The sequence below is a fragment of the Fundulus heteroclitus genome, unplaced genomic scaffold (assembly GCF_011125445.2).
Source record: "Fundulus heteroclitus isolate FHET01 unplaced genomic scaffold, MU-UCD_Fhet_4.1 scaffold_144, whole genome shotgun sequence".
Taxonomy (NCBI): domain Eukaryota; kingdom Metazoa; phylum Chordata; class Actinopteri; order Cyprinodontiformes; family Fundulidae; genus Fundulus; species Fundulus heteroclitus.
In genome coordinates this window covers 97,549-125,484 of record NW_023396556.1, presented here as the reverse complement: position 1 = coordinate 125,484, position 27,936 = coordinate 97,549, and the positions used below count along the sequence as shown (strand labels likewise).

General features: G+C 38.6%; 1 protein-coding gene across 1 annotated transcript in view; it reads right to left on the bottom strand.

Annotated features, from left to right (window-relative positions):
• Window positions 1-27,936, bottom strand: part of LOC105930540 (glutamate receptor, ionotropic, delta 2) — a gene marked incomplete at its 5' end in the record, with an annotated part of 302,244 nt that overhangs the window by 184,504 nt on the left and 89,804 nt on the right. Inside the window, 1 exon segment of the mRNA XM_036129181.1 lies at window positions 17,710-17,829. Coding sequence (XP_035985074.1) covers window positions 17,710-17,829 — 120 coding nt within the window.

Genomic DNA, 27,936 nt, shown 5'->3' with positions numbered 1-27,936 from the left:
CACCTACATGGGAACAGAACTGAACAACAGTGTAATTGAAACTGGTAAAATATTAGAAAATTTGACATAAAATGGAAATATTATTCAATCATTTCTATGGGTATTTTAGTGCAGAGTCTCCCCTATGATTATCCAAGAAGATAACTACAGCATGTAGTAAATTGTTAAACATATGTGTTCACGGTTAATTTTATCAAAATTAGGAGACTTTCTAAATAGCATCGGATCGTATCCTGAGCTATTTCTGTCTCAACATCAGCACTCCTCTACTTTCAGCTCTCCATATTGAAGTCACACACAGGTAAACACACACAAACATGCTAGGAGAGAGAGAGCGAGCACAGCCACAAAATATTTTTGCCTGATGTGGCAAAAATATCAGTTTTATTGTAAACGCACCCAATATCTGAGGATGACTCCACTAACGGCTCCCACATAGTCAGGGGTACTGAGCTTCTACTAGCCGAATGGATGTGGGCAGATTCTGTTCTATTAGGGCAACAGTTCCCAAACATGTTTAGCCGTTCACCCCCTTCTGTGTCCTAACCGGGTTGATGCACCCCTAATCCCCCACATCTTCAAAACAACAAAAAATAAACAAACAAATGCAACAAGTTTTTTTGTAGTGATATTAAAGGTGGCATAATTAATCATGCTCAAATGACCAGAACACAAAAAAATAAATAAATAAAAAATTAAGTTGCAGTTGCCATAACAACCATCATAACGCACGTTATGGAAATAAAACTAGAACAGAATTTGAAATAAATTGCAAAAAAGTTACACACAACATCCACAACAAAATCTAAATCTGAGTCCGATTTATAATTTACGCCGCAGACTAGAAACACGAAGCAGTTTCATTTGATTTGTGTCCGACTACAAGAAAGAGAGAGAGAGAGAGCACGAGAGAGAGAGATAGAGAGAAAGCGAGAACACTTTGGTAGAGATGCAATAGAGTAACAATAACAGAGCGCTTGATAAGGCTGTTATTGATCAGAGCAGGGTTTCCCGCAGCGCTGTTTTGGCGAGGACGGCTGCCTTGGCAAACTCACGCTACCGGCTCGCCAATATTCCAAAAAAAAAAACTAACTCGATATGCTTGCATGTTTATTTGACGTTAACACGCGGTTTTTTGTTGTTGCTTTCGCGCGTGCATATAGTGAATGGCAGGGAAAAAACACATGGATATGCCCCCCCCTCCCCCGCGCGCAAAAGTTGTCATCAAACACCCAACCCCTCCCCCCGCTCCGCGAGTCTGTCCGCGCAAAAGAGGCCCAGGCAAGACTGTCAGATGGCCTTCCACTCCTTTAAATATTTATCACTTGGTATTTGCTATAATGTTTTATTGGACTTGAGAAAGTTCAATAAACATCAATTATAATGATCATAACATACATTACAGCAATTTAAGATATTTACATAACCAAATTCTTACTATTTGCTTTATTGAAAATGTTATTTCTATAGATAAGCTTTCCTCATAAGAACATAGGATGTCTTGAGAACTAATTTCTTGTAAAAACTGCCACAAACAGATCCCCATTTTGTTAAGGACAATTTGCCACCAGTGTAGATTTGTTACAGCATGCTACACAGACACAAAGGCCAACAGCAGGATCAAGGGCTTGAAATTGTATTTTAAAACAAAACATACAAAATGGATTAGTTCTTCCTTGTAAAAGGACTGCCATGAGGTAAAAATACCCTCACACAACACCAAAAGAAACATGTGGGAAAATTACAAGTCTTTCTGAGAGTCTCTTTGTACAGCGGGTCTTTGGGAGTTAACTACCACCTGGGGAAATCTCATTATGGTGAGAGTAAAGTGTATGTGAAGAAATTCATGGTGTGAATGAGGTCTTTGCAATTATAAAGGGGTAATTGGCTGGTGTTTTTAATAACTTTCTGGCCAATATTTACTGATTATTTAGTGAACAATTGAAGTGGTAATGTTAGCCGCCGGAGAAAAATGGTTCTCAATAAGAGTCTTGTAAAAGAAAAAAAAAAGAAAAAAATTTAAAAAAGAAAATAAAGGAACATTGGATGGGAAATCAACTTTTTACAGCAGCTGAAGGTTCATATCCACATTTGGAAATAAAAGGGGTGACACTGTTTCTTACTTGTGGTACATTTTAGAAATGTGAAACTGCAGTGCAAATGCAGTTTCTTTCTTCTTTTTTTTTTACATTTAGTTATGTAGGTAGTCTGTACAGAACTATGAAAAATTAAACATGAATTGCAACTAGGGGAACAGGATTGCAATGGTGGGTATTGATTAAAACATTGTTTTGACATTAAAAGTATGCCTGTTCATATATTAGATGAAGACAACAGTTCAGTATAACTAGTAAAGATAATTTAACCACCCATAATGTCGATCAAGCTCTTCCTTTTCCTGGACACTGCAGGAACCTATGCCAGGATCCTGTTTGTGGATTTCAGCTCTGTCTTTAATACAATCATCCCAGCTCTGCTTCAGGAGAAGCTCTCCCAGCTGAATGAGCCCGACTCCACCTGCAGGCGGATTACAGTCTTCCTGCCTGACAGGAAGCAGCACGTGAAGCTGGGAAAACATGTCACTGACTCACAGCTCATCGGCACTGGTTCCCCCCAGAGCTGTGTTCTTTCTCCTCTGCTCTTCTCCCTGTACACCAACAGCTGCACCTCCAATCATCAGTCTGTCAAGCTCCTGAAGTTTGCGAATGACACCACCCTCATCGGACTTATCTCTGATGGTGACGAGTCCGCCTACTGCTGGGAGGCTGACCATCTGGTGACCTGGTGCAGGGAGAACAACCTGGAGCTCAACGCTCTAAAAACAGTGGAGATGGTTGTGGACTTCAGGAAGAACTCAGCCCCAGCTACCCCCATCACCCTCTGTGACTCCACACTTGACACTGTGGAGTCATTCCACTTCTTGGGAACTATCATCTCCCAGGACCTAAAGTGGGAGCTGAACATCAACTCCCTCACCAAGAAAGCCCAGCAGAGGATGTACTTCCTGCGGCAGCTGAAGAAATTCAAACTGCCAAGGACAATGATGGTGCAGTTCTACTCCTCCATCAATTGAGTCCATCCTCACCTCCTCCATCACCATCTGGTACGCTGGTGCCACCGCTATGGACAAGAGCAGACTGCAGCGTGTCATCCGGTCTGCAGAGAAGGTGATTGGCTGCAATCTTCCATCTCTCCAGGACCTGTACGCCTCCAGGACTCTGAGGCGTGCAGGGAAGATTGTGGCTGTTCCCTCGCACCCCAGTTATGGACTATGTCAGACACTTCCCTCTGGCAAGAGGCTGCGGTCCATCAGGACCACAACCTCACATCACAAAAACAGTTTCTTCCCATCAGCTACCAGCCTTATCAACAAGGCACAGAGCCGCCCTTGACATTGGATACTGCCTCTTTCCCCGTTCAGGACTTACAAGCTTCTGCGTTACATTAACACACAGTTTACTGAGTGTATATAGCTTCTGTATATACTGTATATCCATTTTATTTTATTGTATTTTAATTTTTTGTCTGCACCATCAACAGCAAGTCAAATTCCTTGTAAGTGCAAACCTACTTGCCGATTAAACTTGATTCTGATTCTGATTTGGTGGTGCCACTTGTATGATCTGATTAATAAAAACAAGCACAGTTTTAATACAAAGAAAGTTTATCAGAGGCGTGGCATTTCTCACTAAAAATATGCTAACATTCTTGTGAAAGGAAATTTTGAGACTTGCTTTGTACCTCTTCTCTTTCTTTTTTACTTTTTCTTTGATTGTTGAAGTACAACTGCATTAAAAGTTATTGCTACCTCTGGTAAAGTTGTGAATAGAGCCTTAAAATAATAGATATTACCATTATCTGGCAATTATAATTTTATTTTCAAATTTAAGTTGAAATATATCTGTTAAGCTGTTGAAAAAATTTATAATTTTAATAAAATATATTTCTTCAGAAAATCACTTTTGGCACATTAGTCTATTATTTTCACAACCCCTTTACCATAATCATATTCCTCAGTATTCTTCCATAACATTTCACAAGGTGGAATACCTAGAGAGATCTTTGAACATTTCTCTTTGCAAAATCCAGATTAATCATCCAGACTGTGCACCCTATAACTTTTCATTAGGATTTAGGTCTGGAGACAGCAGTGGCCATTGAAGAATGTTCATTTTGTGTTTGGCAAAGCATATTTGGTTTTTTTCTGCTGGAAGACAAAGGTACATGAAACAATTGACCCATGGGCTGACAGTATGTAATTTAGTGTTGTAATCCAAATGTGGCTTAGATTTTTCTTGTGATATGTCAATGTGAAGCTGGGCAAGGCACTTAACCCTAAGCTACTATTTTTCTGAAAGAAACATGCCTACAGCATGCTTGGGCAAATTCTCAGTTTTACGGGTCACTGCAACAGCAAACAGGGTTGAATCAGAGGCAACTGGACTTTCATTGAGTTGTTTTTGACGTTTCAATACCTATCCAGGAGTCTTTGTCAATTCTGGTTGCTTGCACTTTACCAACCTCTAGTTGGTGCACAGCTGTTTTTTAAGGAAATGGATGCCCATCCTCAACCCTTCTTTACAGCTCGGTCCATCAAACCCATTCCGAAGAGATTACATCAGAAGTCTCATCATGATTCAGGTGACCAAGTACTTCACTCACACCAAGCATTAGCATCTAACAACCCAGGACAATGGTGGGTCAAGGAGGATGCCCACAGCATCAAGTTCACCAGAGAGGATGCCAACAACAACAGGCTACCTTTTCTGGACTGCTTGGTGAGCATGGCAAGAGATAGAAGCCTCTAAATTGAAGTCTACAGGAAACATACTCACACAGACCAATATCTTCTTTTTCATTCTCACCATCCACTGGAACACAAACTTTCTGTCATCAGAACATAACACCATTGAGCTGAACACATCCCCATCAGGACAGAAGGGAAGCACAAGGAACAGAAACATGTCAAAAATGCTCTCCAAACCTGTGGATACCCTAACTGGGCTTTTGTCAAATCAGCAAGGAAATCCAAAAGATACGCCACAGAACAGAATGGGAAGAAGAACAAGCACAAAAAACATTGTCATCCCATTTGTTGCTGGAGTCTCTGAAAAAACTCATGAGGATATTCTCTAAACACAAGATCCCAGTATATTTTAAACCTAGCAGTACCCTCAGACAGAGGCTCAGGACAAAACCCCAAAACCTAAGATGAGCGGAGTGGTGTATGCAGTTCAGTGCAGTGAGGAATGTTCTGATCTTTATATTGAAGAAACCAAACAACCTCTCCACAGACACATGGCTCAACACAGGAGAGCCACCTCCTCAGGACAAGACTCAGCCATCCACTTGCACGTTAAGGACAAAGGACACTCTTTTGAGGACCAAAATATTCACAGAGAGAAGAGAGGTGGTTTGAGAGAGGGATGAAGGAAGCCATTTACGTAAAGCGATAAAAAACAACAACTTTAAACAGACGAGTGCTCAGGTTTTAACTTTCAGAAACTTACAACACAGTGATAGGTTTAATTCCAGCTAACTTTCCCCCCAATCCACACATCCATGCATGTGACCACAACATTTCTCCTGTGAGCCAGGCAAACGATGAGCCTAACGACTCTCCATTGTGAGGAGCGATTAGTTCCAGGTGAATCTACATGTGAATCCAAGTTCTAACGAGGCCTCGTCGGCAGGTCTATAAAGCTTGGAACTCCACACTACTCCAGACATTTTAAACGGAGAAATCTTCCTGAATGGGAAGCAAAATGTCTTCAGCTTCAGAATATAAGTTCAGTTGTTTTATTTATCCTTTTTGGATTGATCATGGTGACTGAGAATCTTTACCAACATTTTAACAGGGCTTCTTCAAATTAGTTTTACTCCTTTGTGGTCCTCAATTGGACCAAAGTTTGAATAATGCTAAACAAAGTATGACACTTGTTCTTTAAAGGTTTTAAAATAACCACTGAACAATAACACTACCAGAGCATTCCTTGTTTACTTTTTCCTTGTTAGAGCATTAACATACAATATCCTTGCTGTTTCTGTGACTCACAGTATCAGGTTATGTTATAGCCCTTTCCTCCGTACTATATGATTCACAGCCCATGATTCCATTATGTGGTTGTTAATCCACAATCAACCTAGTGAACCTGTAAGGCATCTCTCCCACCTCTCAGTTTTGCCTGTGTGAGGACTGACTCCTTTTCTTTCTCTTGGCTAGTTACTCCTGCTCATAAAGCTATGGTTTGTTTAACACAAGGACACAACCTTGGTGTCAGGTACCCCTGGTCCACTTCTTTGCTACTAATCCCCCAGTCAGTCCCTGTTGCCACCTTAGTAGAGCTATGATTGCAACCAGGTCACAGGCAATTAGCTTTACCTTTTAACCTCCCCTGTATACATAATGCTACCATCCATCAATCAGTTCTTTCATTCATCCATCAATGCACATGTCCACAATGTAGCAAAGAGTGGCCAAGGAGTGACAGTGCACTTTACTCCCTTTTCCCACCCTTCCCCGTCTCTGTACATTAACTTATCAGTTCCCCTTTGTGCTCATCCAATAAGACATCTCTTTGACTGAAGCAGAAATATATTTTCATTTTCCTTTCTGTGTCAACGTCATGCTCCGTTTTTTTTTTTTTATTAAAACAAAACCAAGTTGACCCATGGACAAAATTTCAGCAGCTTTTGTGATGTTTTTTGTGTCTTTCCTGATGTAAGGTCCTTTCACTCCAACAGTTTTGAGAGATCCTGATGAGTGACTGGCCAGTGAATATTCTCCAGGGGCAAAACATTTCACCCACTTTGCTTGCTGCCGGGGGTCAGAGGGCCTGGTGGTGCCGATTGTATGGCAGCCTCGCTTCAGTCAGTCTGTCCCAGGGCAGATGTAGCTTTGCACTGTCAGTGTGCAAATGCGTGAGTGAATGGGGGAATGACCGAATGTAGTGTAAAGTGCTTTGGGGCCCTCAGGACTTAATAAAGCGCTATACAAGTGCAGGTTATTTACTGTTAAAGTGGCTTGCCTGCTTTGATGCTGGACCAAGTCTGGATTTAATAAAGTCAATCACACAATCAGATCATTTAGATACCCTATTTGTAGAACAAAACTGGCTTGGCACATGTAGGCAACCAGCTTCTCTACATATTATGCCTGAAATGTTGCCATAGTAGAGCTGAAAAAAAAAAAAAAACTTTCACAAGTTTAAAACAAAATGACAGTGTTTCACATAATTCTTTGGTTGATCATATGCATGCCTGGTTTTCACAGTTATTATTTCACAGTTACTTAAGGAGTGCTGGTGCCAGAGTCTGCTCTGTACCCATTCAATCAAAAAAAGGTTAGGTTGTCTACAGCCAGAGAGACAGCCATATCATTACATAACTGAAAATGTATCTTTTGCTCAGTGTGTGATTTTCTCTATGTTGCATAAGAAGGTGACAGTTTGAAAAGAATAAAAATGTAGGGAAGGTTACTACTTGACAGACATGACGTTCCAGCTAAAACAAATCACTGGCATAAAATAGCACAAGTCTTCAAAGTATTTATCTATTCATAATGGTAAAAGATGTATCCCAAAAAAATGAATACAAAAATAATTTTTGCTTTTAATTTGGGAATATTTTACAAAAAAAGACAAAGAAAGAAAAGTCTTAAAAATTCTGGGACATTTACTTTGCTCAGTCCTGACCGAAGGTTTACGATAAAACATGGGAAAGCTGTTCTTGTTATTTAAAAGAGGAACACAATTTATTTGTCTGATCATACTTAACAGCACGACGTGGCGTTTGCATGGATCTTTTGACAGCACGCAAAGCCGGTATCTTGTATGAGAACAAGACTAATCACATAGAGCTGCGATTCACTGAGCTTAACTGCTGATATCCCAGTGGTTCAGCTAAATCCTGATTAAACAAAATGTCTTACTCTTTGCATTAATTCAAAATTCCCTGGAAGCATATTTCGAAGAGCAAGATATGTAGTACGTCTGTTCTAATACTGTTGTTTAAATTCAAAAGTGAACAAAACAAGAGTACATTAATATTATTTTTTGACTAAGCAGAGTTCAGTCACAAATAGACCCCGTAAATTATTTTTCAAATAATAAATAAAAAAACAGACACACTTTTTTTTTTTTTTTTTCTAAAAGAAGAGGGATGGCGAAAGGTTTCACTGCTTGCAATATTGAGGTTTAAAATATTTTGGACACGTTTTCTATTAAATTAAAATAAACAGGAAATCTTGATATCCTTTATTTTTTTTACAATAACATACATAACTCTTTTTTGACAAACATGTACAGGAATGGCTGTCAAGTTAATGTATTGATGAAAAAATGTAAACCAGGACAAAGTCACACAGATGCTATTTAATAAAGCAGATCCTGTTCAGTATTCCCACATCCTTCACTACCCCCCCCCCCCCCCTACTTTAAGCCCCCTACAACTTCTTAACAATCCTTTAACTTTGCCTGGAGGTGGAGGAGATTTACTGAATACATTTTCATACTAATCTACCTAATATGATGGATAAAAGAGAAATAGGATATTTTCTCCTGGGAGATATTTTTCCCTGTATTTTTTATTTAATTTTTTATTTTACTTTTTTCAACTTTAGGAAGGTTTCCTTACAGATTTACTTTAAATGCCAATATAATCTGTTTATTTTTTTTAAACTACCAAGATAATTAATCTGTCTTAAAGACAATTTCTCTAAATATCCTAAAATGTTTTTTTTTTCCTATAAGGCTGGGATACCATCTCTTACATTTCAACCTCTATAAATCTGTATTGTTATATCACACTGTATATTAAATGTCACATTTTCTTTCGTTTTACATATATTTAACACTGAGTTTCAGAACTGTTTTTCTGTATTTAAACTTTATCAAGAAGAGAATCTTGTTTTCATGATCTCAAACTCCCCAGCTTGGCTTTACAGCTGTACTTTACCATTATATTTTAAAGCATCTGTGTAACAGTGTTGTGAAATGCAACCTTCCTTTTTCAATTAAATTATGCAGGGCTGTGTGTAGTCTATTACATAAAACCCCAACACAATAAATTCAAACCTGTGGTTTTAAGGTTAAGAACTTTCAGTGCTCTGAACTACACATTTTCTTTCACATTTGGTCCTTGGCAAATGCCCTAACAAAGTAAATAGTGAAGTGCCATGCATTGCTTCAACGACCTTTAAGCTTTTCAGAAAGTAGTGAATATATTTAGGCTTTAATTAATGTTTAGTTCATGTTGAAGCTGTAAATGTGGTTCAGAATTTTTTATGTGGTGAACTCTGGACCTGAATTCATTCATTCAACCTGCTTGAACTGAATTTAAAACTAGTAATTCTAACTGCCAATGCCAGAAGTAACTTTTTATGCCAACTAGCAGTGTGTGTGTTATCAGGATAACTAATTCAGATGGTATTACTCAATACTGTGATGCCAATATTGATTACAATTAACCCATGTTTCCCTTACCCCGTAATTCCACATCCTTTGCTCCTGTACATGTCCGTTCTATTCCACAACGCCTCTATGAGTCCACGAAACAGTAAAGCCTACTACATCCACGGTTACTCCGTCTCGCTCCACTCCGACATACCTTGACAAACTGGAGGTTGTTGACATTCTTTTTCATAACAGACTGGACCGGAATAGAAAACTGGAGCTGTTCCGTAATTTGACGGTGAACAACGGAGAGTGGGTGCGTTGACCCTGACGTTTGGCAAAGTCAGGGAGAATGTAAAAACCATTCTTATTAATGAACATAATGTAGTTGCTCCACCGATTGGACTTGAACGATTGTGAACGGAAAAGAGCAACCGCAGAGGGTGTGGAATCTGGGGGTAACTCTTTTCTATCTCTTCAATTATTAAAATGTCCTATCTGTTTTCTTGGAGCCTCACCATCTCAGCTACTAAAAATATACTTCCAGCATTGGCATCAAAGAAAGCTGAAATATAATATCCTAAATAATTTCCATCCAGGCAACGCATAGCAATTGTGAAACTGCAAACATCAATAATGCAATGGACATTCTGATTTCATTCTGATTTACTTATGGCTCTAATGTACATAATAAAAAAGCCAAATGAGTATATGTTGTCTACCATAAATAATGTTAAGGATTAGTTTAGAAAAAATCTCCACAAACAGATGACAATATTTACTGATAAATTATTCTCTCAATATGAGAAATAGCAAATAAGCTTAAGTGAAGTTTATATCCTAAACTTTGAGGTTTTACAATAAAGCACCCCTCTGCTTTGGATCAGCTTCAATCTGGGTTTATAGAGAAGTTAGGGTGTGAAATGTTTGATAGAAAATCCTTTTGGGATTCATATATTTGCACTGAGAAGAAAATCCCACAAAAGAAACTCCATGTTGTTCCCAGACCGTCATGCAGGCTCACAAATTATCATGCAAATAAAATAAGCACTTAGTTTTACATTTTTAAACATGCCATAAAATTTATGCTAATGATAAAATCCATAGAGTTGAAAGTATTCCTGAGTCCAAGTGTGTTGGCTATTAAACACTTTAAGTCTACATGTGGCTGGAAAACAAAAACAAATCTTAAAAGATGAAGGTCAGTTATTTTAAAAATGAGCAAGCTTCTTTAAAGTCACTTCATATCATTTACCACATGTTCTGCACATGTCGGAGATGATCATTTAAAGTGATGTTGGTCACAGAATAATGCAGTTTGATGACACTGATTTTTGTAAAAATGTCTTTTCCAACCAGTGAAGAATCTCTGCGGACAAGAGAAAGAACAGCATGAGTGTCTGCTTAGGTGTAAGAGCGTAAAGACCGGGACACCTTTCTTCTCATAGTATTTCGCCTCTTTCTCTTGCATGGGCTCAATAATGATAAGCTTATCGGTTTCCTTTTCGGCTATATCTCCTCTACTTGTTTTGTTTTACCTTACCCCACTTCACTTTTCACTTATCCTCAACACTTTTTATGGCAGAAGCAATACAGTTTATAATCAGGGGTGCACATAACTAGTACGCAGCTACTCATGCGCAATAAAAATCAGGATTGCGTAATATCACTTCCGTTACCACACACCTTTGGGTACTTGACCGTCACATTATCAACACCATGATCTCCTCTAAAGTTACATTAGTTGTGAACTGCTATTTGGAGATGTCCAAAAAACAACTGACATTAAGGATCTTCTTTGCCGTTTCACCGACTACAAAGAAATGCCAAATGGAGCAAAAGCTGAAGAAAATACTTATTTTTTGAAAAGTACTTCCAAGACGTGCCGTGCCTTAAAGCTTACTATGAGCACACTGAAACATGGTGCAAGATATGCCGCTCACATCCAGACAAAACAGATGAGTTTTATAAATGGTCAAAGGATTTGATCTGTCCTTTAATTGACAAACATCAAAAGAGCAAGGAACACATGAATGTGACACTAGTCATTGCTAATAAACAAGCTAGCCAAGAAGAAATGTCTCTATGCCCACTTACCAAATGGCAAATTGCAAGATGAATAAAAAAAACAGCAGTGAACACTGAATAACATTTTTTCCTCACCTTCCATAAAGCTAATAAACTTGTATGTCCCAGGTCTTCCTATTCTAAGGATGTTTCTTTATTGAAGTTGAAGAGGTGCACATCATTCACGTGAAGGGGGAACAAAGTTGGTTGCTGTGACCAACATCACTTTAAATGATCATCTCCGACATGTGCAGAACACGTGGTAAATGATATGAAGTGACTTTATAGAAGCTTGCTCATTTTTAAAATAACTGGGGAAGTGGTGGCCTACTGGTTAGAGCAGCGCGCTTGCGCTCTGAGAAGGATGCAAGTACCTGGTTCGATCCCAACTGCCTGCATTGTGGGTCCCTGAGCAAGACCCTCAACCCCCAACTGCTCCCCGGGCGCCCTACAGTGGCAGTCCTCTGCTCCCCAATGGGGATGGGTTAAATGCAGAGAACAAATTTAATTGTAATGTATGTTTCAATGTATGTTTCAATGACAATAAAGATGATATTACCATTACTATTACTACAAATTGTGCAGCGCATCGCTCATACCATCAGTGGGGACTTACAAACCAAGTTGCAGTCTGCCAAATTTTGGAGACTGCTTTTTGATGGATCTGAGTACATCAGAAAGTCTGAGCAGGGAATAATTTTCATCATGTGTGTCCATCAATAGAGAGTTCACTTCAAACTTCATCTGATACAGTTTATTGTTTGTTACTGGTCTCACAACCAGTGACTGTTTCAATGTGTTTATGATGTTTTTATGTTTTCATAATGTAAAGCACTTTCAACTGCCTTGAGGTTGAAATGTGCGACACAAATAAACTTGACTTGACGTTCTTGGACTGTATGAACTGGGTGTTGACTGTACCACACAGGCCATAACAGATGGACAAGGGAGACTTTACCAGGACACAGGCTTGGATGACTGAAAACAAAGTTGGTTGCTGTTTAGTGTACATAAACAGGACTGCTGTCAATGTTGGAACTTACAACGGTGTTGTGCTGTGCTAAAACTCTGTCAGCTTTCTGCGATTGGAGACTATACTCAGATATGACTCCCTCAAGTCATTTCTTATGTATTAGTATTTTAGCCTTTAAACATGGCCTCAAGAAATGCAAGACCTTCACAGTTTTGCAAACTGCAATTTTCAGCATTCTCAAGAAATATGAGACCACCCTGCATCTTCACAAAGACAGTATAGATGCACTTAAAGTAGTCAGGAAAACTGACAACTTTATGACTCGGTCCAAATGGTAAAGACAAGTAACCCAGATGCTTACTCTGAAATCATCAAGGTGGTTAAGCTGTTTCTTACACTGTCTTTAAGCAGTGCAGATGGTGAGGCAATTCTCGCGTCCTGTGAATAGAGAACAGCTAATCAGAGGCTCAACCAAGGAGGTGCAGATGCAGCATCATCAACCTCGACCATGTAGGAAGATGAAACAGCAGTGACGTGTAGTCAGGGGAGGCAGGTCAGGCAGTACCTAACCCATCATCATGACAATACTAACACTAATAAAATAAAATCAGTTTTTCCACCAACTGTTTTATAATTTTACTTTTTTTTTCAGTATGATTTTTATAGTCAAAATCACTTAATTTATACATTGCCTGTTCAAATACATAGAAGGACGCCAAGGTGAGGCAGTTAGGAGCTGTGTGATTGTTAGATTACACATGTACTACACATGCTGACGTTCCACAGTCTATCTGAAATATATAATGAATGTGTGTGACCCATTTAGTCATTCTAATTGTCCATAAATGTGCAATTATAATTAGCTGAGCCCCATAGGAACTAAAGATAACAGGTATACATTGCTGCATGCTTTCTTCTGGTACACACTGACAAGTCTAACGGCACACTCACTTAAATTTGTTCTGACAAAATGAAATATTACATCTCTAAACTTAAAGATTTTCTTAAACTGGATTATCTGTGGAAACAAAAGGTATTAGGGAGATGACGGCTACAACCGGAGCTCAAAGACCTGCTTCATTCCAGTGAGAGAAAGATAAACCGCTGTTTAAACAGAAGTGATTGGCTGTGACAGTGCCCTTTTCTGCTTTCCATGACTTTCAATTTCATATTCTATTTCCATTTATTATTTTTTAGCAATTCAATTCAATTCAGTTTTATTTATATAGCACCAATTCATGACACATGTCATCTCAAAGCACTTTCCAAAGTCAAAATTCAATCAGATTATAAAGATTGGTAAAAAATGTCACATTAAGTAGTAAATTCAGATTACACAATGTAACAAATGTCATTAAAACCATATTTTATGATAATCACTGCAAAATGTGCAGTATTTTGCATGTTCTGATTATCAGCACATGCTCTGGCTATCCCTGAAGGAAATGTGCTAAATGGATTGCACCTGCTATTCTGCTCATATTGCTCAAACAAACCTGTTTGCACCTGGTTTGTAGGACACCTAACATAAAAGTTATTAAATTCATATTGGTTAGGATGAACACAAAGACTGGTTTGTGATTGCTTTATGCACCACATTATTAAAATGATCATTTTTGAATAAGAGGAGCAGCTACATTTTGTGATAACCACTATAAAATGTAATAATGTTAGAATTGAATGCAGAAGAAACTATTACAGAATGCATTCATTGATTTTATTACATTTTGTGCTGATTATTACAACATTTTGTTTAAGTGATTAATTACACCTTTGTAGTTGGAACTAAATGTTTAAAATAAGGTTAAAATTGAAAGTATAAAAGTCGTTGGGTTCATGTATTTTTACATCCGAGTAATCAGTGCCTCACCTGTCATGAACCTCACTGCTCATCTCTGTGAAGCAGAGAACAGTGTGGGCCACACTGAGGAGGAAGACTGCACTTAATAAGACCAAACTACATATAGGGTGAGTACCAAATGCCATCTCCTGATACTCACCTAAGTAACGCACTAAAAAAGTTATGAGCACCTCTATATATATATTGCTGTTTTTTGTTGTCTTGAAAGTCATTTTAAGATGTTTTGGACAGTCATTAATGCAACTACATTTGAAAGGGTTGTCGGCTGCTATGTAAGCTTTGTGAAACTGCAGAGATTCCAGATGTAAACAAAGAACTCCTTTATAGAGCCACTGAAACTAATGAACCAGACAGCATTATCACCATGCAGGGGTAATATGTATGACAAGTCTTAGGTTTTTGACATGATCATTATATTAGACAACGTGTCTGAAGTATGGTTGGGAATAAATGTCACTTAAAAGGGCTGAACACTTTGAATGAAAGGACAATTCTCCAAATGGCAAGCAAGCCAAAAGCAACAAGGTAAAAAGGCAAAAACACAGAAAAGATAAAAGAGAAGGGTTTGAGTTACTCAGAGTGTCTTAATTAAGGTGAGATGGAAGAAAATAAAAGCCTCACTGTGTGCTAGTCATTAATGAGACTCTCAGCAGGAATAAAAAAAAGCCTGCAGGAGAGGCCAAAATAATATAGTGAGAAAGAAAAGAAGGCTTGGGTTAACTGGTATAGTCAGAACAATACGTGTTAATGCCATTATTAAGACATTATGCATAATCTTAATAGTGCAAGTCAGACTCTTGCCAACAGTTCAGCAGGATTTCATGCAAGGAGGACTAAAAAAGAATGTGGATTAAAGGCAACCTACAGAGAAACCAAGAGATGCAGCCTATAACATGTAATAGAAAAAATAGTCTTACAGGTAAATAGCCACATTATATGCCTATACCAAAAAGACTAAAATCCAGTTGATTATGATAAAATAAGGCTATATACCCCAAGTGTCCATCCAGATAGTGTTTTGATAATCCTTTTTCAGAATCAGAATCAGATTCTTTTACAATTTCTTTTTCAATTTTTGGGCCTAAATTGAACCCGAGCATCGGGGGCGATGGGCTGGCATACACAGACTTGGCGCCATTTACCGACAGTACCGCATAACTATTTGAAAGCCAGATGGTCGCCATTGACGCAGCTACTAAATAAATCGTAAATAAGAAGTGGTCCCTAGGTAATATTAATCCTGTCAAAGCAGGGCTTAACACATGTACTCATGTGTTTATCAACTGCGACATCAGAACGCTTCCTGAGCTTTAGCTCCAGCTTTAAGGCCCTCACATACTTGCGGGGACATGAGTCCGTGGACGTCCATGCAGAGCTCAATTTTTACAACCACGTATGTGGTGTCACACTGTAAATTGTTCAGCGGCAAGAAGTCTTTGCATCAAACTGTTTTATATGTAACATTAAGCGTGATACACTGTGCAGCTCCAAGCAGGCAGTCACAAGGACGTGCTGCATCACAGTCCCTCTCTGTGTGCACTGACAGATGTACGGTGGGTGTATGCTGGAAAAGGAAATTGCTCTAGGTGCTTAACTCGGTAATCAAACATTTTACAATCCCTTCCCCCACTTCTCCTCATTGGCAAAAGTGTGGGAATTGTAAGAACTTGTCACAAGAAATGTAGGCAACAGGTACACCGCTCCCACATGAATTATCTCCACCTGGTAATAATAGCCGATATAGACTTTTGTTTTATCCCAGTTATTTCTTTTTTTTTCTTTTCTTGGTTACTTTCTCTCACTGGGTAAAGAGTATGAATGGTCCTCCGTTTCAACAGAAAGCGGCAAATAGAATGATCTACGGTCGTCTTTGCTTATTTCTACTCCTTCACCGACAGCACATCTTCATATAGAAGACGGGGAGGGAAAACATGTAAGGCTGACAAGTTTGTCCCCTTTCAGCTACTGAAATCACTAGTAGTGGTTGCACTGACACATATTTATTTATTAACTACTAATTCAAAGTAATGAGAATGCTTTTATTTTTGATGTGAGGTTATTAGACCAGAATATGTATTTATAAAAGCAATACTTGATTTTTTTTGCTAATTAAAAGCCAAATTAGTAACACATTGTCCCCTTAATAAAGCAACAGTACAAATACTAGTAATTCACTTCTCTCTTCTGACCATGTACAGTTCACATGGACATGTTTTTATTGTAAGTCATAAAAAGTACCATTTAGAAAAACTTACACAAGAGACAGAAGGGCTAAGTGTTACAACACATATACATTTCCAAACTAGTCCTATTCTGGGTACATCAGCTTCCCTAGAATTTAACCAAATCCCACTGATGGACAAACAAGCATTTAGGGACGACAACAGAAAAGCTGTGCAAAAACTGCTTTCCCTCAGAAGTTATTTTACTCTACTACTAGGGAATTTTGCTTTAATGCAATTATACTATACTTTAGTGATTAATTTTGTCAGTGATAGCATGCTGTGTTATGTTGGTGTATCCCCACATTATCCATTATCACAGCTCGGTGATATGTAAAAAGAGTCTTCCAGTGTGTTAGTTTTTGATTGCTGTTCTTTGATCTCTGTGGAGTTTAAATGCATGTACTAAGCATGTGCAGATATCGTTTTTTTTTTCAATGTCTGATAGAAAACTATGCAATTCTATGTCAACAACCAGCATTAGCATCCATTGTTTTATTAAAAAAAAAGATAGAGGATTTCATTATTGTATTTCAACACAAAGAATGTAAAAAAATATGTAAAATCTCCTAAATAAATGAAATGAAGCTTAGATTAATGAAGCTTAAATAAATGACGTAAATTAGCATAACAACATTGTACATGTTATTAGCTCATATAAATTACAATAAAAAGCCCCCTTATTAGAGTTTATGGCATTGATCACCAATTATGCATTCATTATCTCTTATAAATACTGCAGACCAGCATAAACAAAACCATTAAAAGACACAAAGACAAAATCAATAAAGACAGCATTATGACAATCTGTTAGTGTGGTTGCAAGGGGAAAGGAAGTCCTTTATAAGGCCTAATGAAATTCATTATGCTGTCATTATGCAACCATTAGCATTACAAAATGGCACTTAAAAATGGCATCTAATTAACATTGCTCTTAACTAAAGGAGATCTGAGCTGCTCCAGCTGAAGACATACCACTTGACCCAACAGAAATCCCAAAACAATTAGGATCAAGGGAGACAGCGAAACACAGAATATAATCAATGAATTTAATTAAGATTTGATCGCTCTTGTTCTGAATTTATTTCATTTTTTCAAAGCACTAGAAATTGTTAATAAATAATTGAATACTACAGATTTTTTTAAATTACTCACAATATGAAGTCACAGAAGCTTTCCGTTTTAACTACTTACCCTGCTGACTCCTCGGCCCCTGTCCTCTCCATAATTTGTTCCCAGGATCTCAAAGAAGATATTGGGATTGGTGCCATTGTCAGTGAACTCCAAGAAACTGGTGAGGCCACTCACTCCAAACTGTAAGCACAACAAAAATGTCCTTTCATCAATATTGCTTTAATTCACAGTTTTAACCATTTGCCAGTTTGTATACTAAGGTACATTTGTCACAAATAATATTTTTTTTCTAGACCAGTGTGACATGTTAGTGCTTGTAGATGTTGTGTGTTGGGCAATTACTACAGTAAAATTGAAGAATTTTAAATTTTTTTCACCAGACTTTGTAAATTGTACTTGTTTATTTTTTGTATTTCATTGGATAAAAATGGTCTTATCTTTATTTTCTACAGTGATTGACAGGTATTGACTCCAACGGCCCTTAATTTACTGCTCATTGGGGCTAACCCATTTAATCCAAAGGTCAAAACTTTAGCCAGTGACAGTGGATGTTCAGTTAGATGCTATTTATATTAGTTTCTACAAATGCAGACAGTGCAAAAGCGTGCATTAACGTTGAAGAAGTGGATTATTTACTTTCTCGTCCATTATAAAATAATGGAAATAAAAGAGCTTCTGGGTCCTCACACCAAGCAGAGATTAGACTTTGGTAGCCACTAAATAGCTATGTTTAAATGCCATCCATCCATCCATTTTCCAAACCGCTTAATCCCTCATGGGGTCGCGGGGGTTGCTGGTGCCTATCTCCAGCGTTCACTGGGCGAGAGGCCAGGTACACCCTGGACAGGTCGCCAGTCTGTCGCAGGGCAACACAGAGAGACAAACAGGACAAACAACCATTCACACACACTCACACCTAAGGACAATTTGGAGAAGCCAATTAACCTAACAGTCATGTTTTTGGTCTGTGGGAGGAAGCCGGAGTACCCGGAGAGAACAGATTGGGGAGGATGTACTTCCCTTAGTAGAGGAGTTTAAGTATCTTGGGGTCTTGTTCACGAATGAGGGGAAGAAGGAGTGGGAGATTGACAGGCGGATTGGTGCTGCGTCTGCTGTGAAGCGGGGCGCTGTAGCGATCCGTTGTGGTGAAGAGAGAGCTGAGCCAAAAGGCAAAGCTCTCGCTTTACCGGCCGATCTATGTTCCTACCCTCATCTATGGTCATGAGCTTTGAGTCATGACCGAAAGAACGAGATCCCAGATACAATCGGCCGAAATGAGTTTTCTCCGTAGTGTGTCTGGGCTCTCCCTTAGAGATAGGGTGAGGAGCTCAGTCATCCGGGGAGGACTCAGAGTAGAGTCCGCTGCTCCTCCACGTCGAGAGGAGCCAGTTGAGGTGGCTCGGGCATCTGGTCAGGATGCCTCCTGGACGCATCCCTAGTGAGGTGTTCCGGGCACGTCCCACCGGGAGGAGACCCAGGGGAAGACCCAGGACACGCTGGAGGGACTATGTCTCTCGGCTGGCCTGGGAACGCCTTGGGATTCCCCCAGAGGAGCTGGCCCAAGTGGCTGGGGAGAGGGACGTCTGGGCCTCCCTACTGAAGCTGCTACCCCCGCGTCCCTACCACGGATAAGCGGAAGAAGATGGATGGATGGATGGATGGATGGATGGATGGATGGATGGATGGAAGAATAATCTGACTACAGAATTTATATGGCCACAAAATTAATGAATCTGATTGTGATGTACGTTTAAATGCACCGGGTTTCATTCAGAATACAAGCATGGTAACATGCACATAATCCTCAAATTCCCCTAAAAACCGCAGAACTTCTACTTCTCTCTGTTCTAAAGAAAATTCTGAAGTTTTTTTTTTTTTTTTTTTTTTTTTTTATTTATATAATATACAAACACGGAAAACTAACAATTATATACCACTGAATGCACAAGTGTTTTCATTTTGCGTCTCCTGAGCGCCCTGAATGGACCCGTGCCAGGTTCTAAGAATTATCTTGATGTTACTGCTCTTGCTAATAAAGCAACAGTCTTAGCAGCACATGCTGTCGGTCTTATAGGATGTGAGACATAGGGCACACATCCGCAGTCAGGGCAGTTTGCCCCAATCCAAATTACATGATTGTAATAAGTGTTTAGATGGATGCTGTTCAGAATAAAGATCAACACAAATTACCCATCTCATTTGGAATACAATTTAATTCAGTTTGAGCTTAGTTGATCATAATATTCTGATTGACGTTTACATGGTGCATGTTTAATCCAATCTGCATTTTATTTTGATTACCTATGTCTATGTAGGAATAGCTAGTGTGACTGTGAAATTGAGGAATATATCTCTTCAATCCCCCATTTTTCTTCTCTTTCACTTCCACACAGGCAAGCGCACTTACTCTCTTGTTATTTAACATACACACACACACACACACGCAGGAAAATAATGATTTAGTAATTTAGTAATGGATTTACAATGGTTTGTCACATGGAATATACAGAATTAGAAACAATATCTAAAAGCATGAGATTATAGATCAACTAGAACTGACAAAACAACAAGCTAATGTTATTTTATTTTTTTTATTCTTTGGAGAATTTACATATGCAGCAATAACTACATGAAATGGTTTATACATTGATGTCATGGCACCTTTAAAGCAGACACTGTCTTACTTCAGGAAACCCACACATCCAAATCTGGACCAAATGCAATAAGTACACCCGGTTTTCCTCACTTTTTTTAGACTGAACTACAAATCTAAACAAATTAACAGAAGGATGCAGCTTTGATAAAAAGACAACATATTTGATCCAGAAGGGAGAGATGTAATTGTTAACATAAAAGTTTACAACATGAATCGGTGTAATGCCGATGTATATAATACTAATGTGAATTTTTCCGTCTTTAATCACAGTCTCTTTTCAGTCTTTTTAATTCCGACTGGCACAGCACTTGTGGTGGGAGGAGATTTTAATCTTACTCTGAACACAGTTAGACAGGGTCAGCAGATCATTTGCACTTTGAAACTTGCAGTCAGTTAACACATTAAAGAAATATATTAAAGATTTTGGTCTGTGTGATGCCTGGTGCTTATGTTACTCATCAGATAAGTTTACCTTATTCTCACTCCTAAATAAGCTTTTGATTTACTAACTCACTTATGAAAGAGGTATGTGTGGCATAAATTCATCCTATTTCCTTACGCGACCCTTCTTAAGAGGGACAGATTTTTTTGAAAATAACAAAATACCATAATACCTCCTCTGTTGTCCTCTGGGAGGCAGCACAAGCAGTTATGCATGGCAAAAATAATTTCTTATTATTTGGTCTGTTGGAGCAGCATCTTATCAGTAGCTGAGAGGAACCAGCTGGATAAGTTCATTTGGAGGACCAGCTCCATCCTGGGTTGCCCCCTGGATCAGTGCAGGTGGAGGGAGGCAGACGGACCATAAGAAACATCACTGATGGACAATGTCTCCCACCCCATGCATGGAGCTGCTGCAGAGCTGAAGAGATCTTTTAGTGATAGGCTGCAACATCCCAGATGCCCTAAGGAGTACTTCCGCAGGCCATTCCTCCCAGCTGCTGTTAGACTTTATAACCTCTGCTGCTCACAACAGACTCAATAACTGTGTACAACATGTCAATGGTTGCACGGGTTCTAACTTGATTATTAATTGTTTACAGTCTCTCCAATGCTAAGGTACACTTGTACATGCCTTAGCTACTTCGAAATGTTGCTGTGCTATCAGGCATATTTCATATGATTTTATATATCAATAAATGCGCAATATTAACTCTGGCTTTTATTTTTTTTTACTCTTATTTTTGGAATTTAAGCTCATCCTCTGCTGCTTTAGAACTAAATTTTGATTAGATTATCTTGTTCTTTCAGCTACTTTAAACTGTGCGTAACTATGTCTGTGTCTTAGCCAGACTGTCCATATTTTGGGATATATGTCATTGATCAGATTACTATATAGATCACCCAATGTTTGTGTGAACACAAATGAGTGAATTTCTCAGAGCTTCATTGTTGAAAGAGGCACCAAAAGATGCTGTCCAGTCGCTCTATCACTGTTCACTATATTCATTGAACCACTGGTGGTTGCAATTCATCAAAGCAAAAATATGAATGGAATTAAAACAGCAACTGTATCCACAAAATTTGCTCATATACGAATAATACAGCAAGTTAGTCTTTCTTGAAATTGGTTCTCAACAGTTTCAGAATACTCTGAACAAATCAAAGACGGAGTCACAAGTGATGGAGAACTCTCACTTTCTCACTTATGTGATGAGTATATGCATTTAAAATGATGTTTATCCTTAAATAAACTATATCTTCTCTAATTGACTCACCCTAGACTTGGTTCAAAAGCTTAATTTCCATCATATCAAAATGTTTATGGACATCTACACCTCCAGGTTTAAAACATTTACAAAAGTCTGAAAGTTTAGGAGGACTTTAACATCTACACTTTTACAAATATTACCCGGCATGTGGATTACTAATTAAGCAGAATATCTATTTTAAACACATCAATGTCAGTACATATCTGACAGTTTGATGGGATTATATCAAAATGAAAAGGTTTTCAATTCTCCCATACAAATGTCCTTCAACCTTCAGACAAAAATCCTTCAAAAAAGCGCTATTATCTTTTCAATATCTAACAGCTAAGTAATAAACCATTTAGAGGACACATTTAATGTAAAAAAATACATCCTTGAATGTTTTAGAGGAATCGTTTGGCTATGATAAAATATTATTTTAATATCACCAAGTACAATCTATTATTGAAATTAAAGATCAAACTAATACACATACAACTTCCTCTAGTAATCACAATTCCAATGTTGTTATCTTGGTGAAATGAAAAACTGGATTTGGAAACAAATACATGCCACACCCTTCTTGAAGCTCTAAGCATTGCAAAAAAAAATTAAATTATAAAAAATAATACTTAAAAGCTGGAAGAATGAAGTTTGGGGATGGTAGGGGCTTGAGAGATTTAGGTTTGGATGCCAGGTACACTGGCTATGACCTGTGTAGTGCCTGCCGTCATGTCTGGTTAGGTGGATCTCTGGGTACTGGGCTGTTGGCAGGGGGCTTGCTTTGCTTAGCTGGCCAAGATTCTCCCAGACTGCTCTGTTGGGGCTGCCTCCTAGTGTCTTTGAGGATCTTTGCGGGGGTCCCTGGCCTAGGTCAATGCTGTATTGGTGTAGGTGAGGTTGGGTGACCAGTTGGAGAGCTGCCCACAGGGGGATTCGTAATCATGCATTAGCATCCATTCCCTTCCTTCCTAGCACTTGTAACACCACACATCAGTAGGAATCTTGATATGTGGGATAATGGACCTTGGAGGCATGGGGGAAGTGCCATGCAGTGCCCTCCATCCACTATGTTTGAACACATCATGCTGCTCAATTTTAATACCACATAGATTCGGGGTTGGGGTGGGGTAGACTATGTCAGTAAGTAGGTGGTCAAGCACATCCCAGCCACAACCCCATATATAATGCACTTTAATCTGGCTTTAGATAAAATACATAATTGATAAATGGACTGAATTTCTAGTCATACTGAGCACCTAAAATGCCTTTCACCAGAGCCTAGTCAGCCAATAGCATTCATCGATGTGCTAACATTGATTGATATGTAATTTTGGATTACCATAAGTGCCTTCTCCAGGGGCACACTGGAATTAATAGGAGTTAGCTGGACTGAAACCCACAACTTTTGGATTTAAAGACCACTAATCTACTCTCTAAGCCCCAGTCACCCATATAATATCTTTGAACAATATATTGTTTAAAAATGCTATGCAAATCATATTATATTATTACTGTAATTTGTGCAGATAAATCCATCAAGGAAAAAATAATTGGCAGCTTTTTCAAAAAAAGTTGAATCATATTTTACAAACATCTTAAGTAAGAAATATCATTGCCCATAGTTGAAAATCTTGCATGACAGGGCTTCCTCTACTTTACTAATGGCCAATGAATTTTGACAGGAATCCAAAATCTAAATTACTGTAGTTACTGAGACTGCACTGAATATATCTAAAGTGATGATAGTCTGCCATCAGCACAAATGTAATACAATTTAGGCTAAGAGGAGCAATTTCACCTGCTTTAATTTGTTCCCCACTCTGACTTTGTCAATGGAAACCAAAAAGCAACATCAATACAGCTCCTCATCAGCAAGTGCAAATTAGTATTTATCATTATCATAATGCCCCCACATACCAAAACACTGATTAAACACCTTGGCACGCACATTGAGTTAAGAACACTGCTGATACACAGTAAAATGGAGCCAATGCAAGACTGCTAAACTGAACGTTATTACCACTCGGGGCTTTTTTAACACTTCTCTGTTGAGACAGTCATCAGGGTTGGTTAAATAGCCAGGACTTGCTGATGAAAGTCTTGCCAAACCCCAGCCTGATCTCAAGGTGAAACAAGATAGATATGAAAGCCATTGCAACGCATTATTGTCTGACACTAACCCTGAATTAGCGTTTCACTTGGCTTCATCATTCAGTCAAAGCACTATCCCTCGAGTCTTTTTGCATTAATATCAAAACAGAGGGCACCTATCCAATTGAATTTAACAGTGATGAAAGAGTTGCTGATGACTAGTTTAAACGCAAGGTTAAAATATAAAAAAATATAAAATCTGCTATCGCAAAGGATAAATAAGGAAAAGGTGTTGATTACAAAGTTTACTGATGCATAACAAGCAACCATCCATTTGAAATAATTAAAGAACAAGTTGAAAGAAATGTTAGACTTTTATATATTCCTCAAAAGCATGTTGAACCTCAGGGCTTTATTAGGTCTTGAATGAAAGATTAAAAGCAGGAGTCCTTATATTTTAAGTACAGTGATGCAATGAGTAACTACAGTAAAAAAGTATTGGAGTACACCCTACATAGTTTAAAATTGGAAACGCTGTTATCTCACCACAAAATGATATGAGAGCTAAAATCCAGACAAATGTTTCATTTGATTTCTATAGTTAGTACTTTTTCCAGATGCACAGAAAATACTTTCAAACACGTTTTGTTTCAGCATCAGTGTAGGAATAAAAAGAAAAAAAAATTAACATGTTTTAAATAGTTGCAATCTACAAGAAGGTTATTTAGAAAATAACATGAACTTTCTTGGATTGAATTGGAATGGAACTTTGTTGAACATGTAATAGCTTTACAAATACAAGGGAAGTTGAAGGTATAGTGGACAATATTTTTAGGCCTTAAGTTCCGGGGGAACATCTAATCTATCGGTTGTCCCACATGCCAATCATTGTAACACGCTCATGTAACACCAGTGTGCATGCACATTACTTGCTACTTTCCTCTTGCTGGCTGCACATGCGCACTTCTAGCAGTTATGTATCCAGTGAGCTTCAGTTTTAGCCATTCATTGTTGCTACACTGCTCTCACCCTATACTTTGAAAATGACTAAGAGTCACAAGAAACAAGCTGTCTTACAAGCTTCTGAGAAGAAGAAGAAGTTCTCAGACTACAGAAATAAGACCAGAGTGCATTTGGGAGATTCTTTCATAATATCCCTCCTGAGAAGCAGAAGAGCAGGTAAAACGGTCTTGCGCGTGCGCAGTTCTTCAAAAAGGGACTGCCTCGGCTGCTCCCTACTCGGTTTATCTTCACATAGTTTGTGTTTTGTCTGGCCTAGAAATGGCTGGAACAGGGAAAAGTCAGACTTTAGCCCCCATCCCCCCAGCCCCACCTCCTGTTTGTGAAATTGACACTTTAAAGAAATCGGTGAGAGATGGTAGATGTTTAAAAAAAAATATATAAATAAAAACATAAACACAAGAAAAGAAAAAAATAGAAATTATTGTACACTGTACAGGCAAGATTGTTTAGGATATTTTTTTAAAGATAAAGTAATGCACCAGGATAAATATCTGGATCACACGTCACCTTAAACTAATAATGAAATAAGCTACAGCTTCTCTGCATTTATGTATGCCTGCATTCAGTCATTTGCAGGCAGACAGATTCGGACAGACCGTCACCGGGTAGAGCTTTCAGGCATCCCTCGAGTACAAGCTTCTTTCAGTGGGCACCTCTGCGAAAGCACCCTGCTGCTCTCCCCGGCTGAACCCAGAATGAAAGGCAGACAGCTCATGAGGGGGATGGATGGACACTTCAGAGACAAAACCTAGCAGGTTTTCACTGCATGTAAAATGAGAGAAACCTTGATAAATACACAGATTACAGCTGATACAGCACATCTGCATATAGAAAGCTGAAGTGTCGTATCTTTTTTTCTTTTCCCTTTTTCCGTCAGGCATGGTTCATGGTTTGTAAATAATACAATTATATTTCGGTTTGACCCACTCTGATCATAGGGATCCTTAATATAATGTCTTCTCTCTTCAGTTTTTTGGGATTTTCTCTGAGAAAAATCTTCTCATTTCTCCTTGCCCCTCGACCAATCAGTGAAAAGCAGTGGGTATAAGTCGGTTTGACCGGAGTGGCCCTGAAAAAAACAACTCCTGAAATGCTTGCGGAGACGAGTGGTGCACAGCCAAACTGAACTGGTGGAACAGGGGCTTAAGTCTGAGGCCATGGTCCTCGACGGGAAAAAGGTGCATTGCCCCCTCTGAGTTGGTGGTCAGTCTCTGCCTCAAGCAGAGGAGTTTAAGCATCTTGATGTCTTGTTCACAAGTGATGGTAGGATGGATCAAGACAGACAGATGGAGTGCAGCTTGGCCTGCTGTAATGTGGTCTGCTGTGGTGGAGAAAGAGCTCAGTAAAAAAGCAAAGCTCTCGATTTACCAGTCCATCTATGTTCTGACGCTCACCTATGATCATAAGATATGGGAAATGAGAGAAACAACATGGTCCTAGACACAAACAGCCAAAATGAACTTCTTGCTCTCAACAGACTCAATAACTGTTAACAACATGCTAATGACTGCATGGGTTCTGATTTTAATCATGAATTGTTTACATCTTCTCAGATGCTAAGATACATTGCACATCCCTTAGCTACTTCAAAATGCTGTTGTACTATCATGCATATTATTTCAGATTGTTCTGTAAACAGACTGGCGTTCTTTTTTTCCACCGTTAACTTGAATATTTCATCTTTTTTCACCTGCATATGCAATATAATCAAAGCTGTGCAATAATTACTATGGCATTTGTCTTTTACTGTTATTTTAGGTGTTTCTGATAAAGCTCATCTTCTGCTGCTTTAGAGCTTAAGGTTACACTTATTTGAAGGGGTGTACATAAGACGGACATTACACTGTCATAAACATGACATAACACCTGTTATGAACATAAATGACTCTTTATGAATGTTTAGGACTGTTGTCATTAATTGTCATTCGGTAAATTATGACACTATTAAAGCAAAGTTGACATTGTTTAAAATGTCTTTGTTATGACAACTTGACATTAACAGAGACAAGGTTAAATTTAGGGCTTGACTTGGGATTAGGTTAAATTTAGGGCTTGATTTGGGATTAGGTTAAATTAAGGGCTTGGTTTGGGATTAGGTTAAATTGAGGGCTTGATTTGAGATTTGGTTAAGTTAAGGGCTTGTCATAACAAAGACATGAGCAATGTTGCATAGCACAAGATGGTGGAGGGCACGCCCAGCGGATCAAAACATTATTTTGCTAACAGCATTATAAAGCTATGAGTTACTGACTTCTTCACTAGACATGTTCCTTCAATGTTGATGCTGTTTTGCGTTAACTTTATCCTTTGCAAATATGCACATAAGCGGCTATGGGTGAGAAGAGGAAAGGAAATGGGTCCCGGGTTGCGTGGAGGTAAAGAGAGGCGTGGCTTAACACACATTTTGTTTTGGTATACAGACAGTACTCAAGCCCCACCTAGTGGTGAAATATGTCTTATTGCTCCTTTAATAGCTACAAACACTCCAGAAGCATTTTGTATGGTCAATAGCAGTTGTAATTGTTGCAATAACTTGTAGTGTGGTGCGTATTGTTGACAGTCATGGCAGATGGCAGTTCACACTGAGCCTAGTTGTACTGGAGGTTTCTATCTATTAAAAGGAAGATTTCTTTTCCACTGTCACTACAATGCATGCTCGGTATGAGAGATTGGTGCTAAGTCATCAGCAATGCAGACAACTGTCCACTGTGACGACACGTTCTTTCAGGAGCTAGGAATGATGATTGTCAATGATTAAATTTCTTTGATAGAAACCTTTTTCACCAATCTGTCCGTATGATTTGACTAAAGTGCCTTGAGATA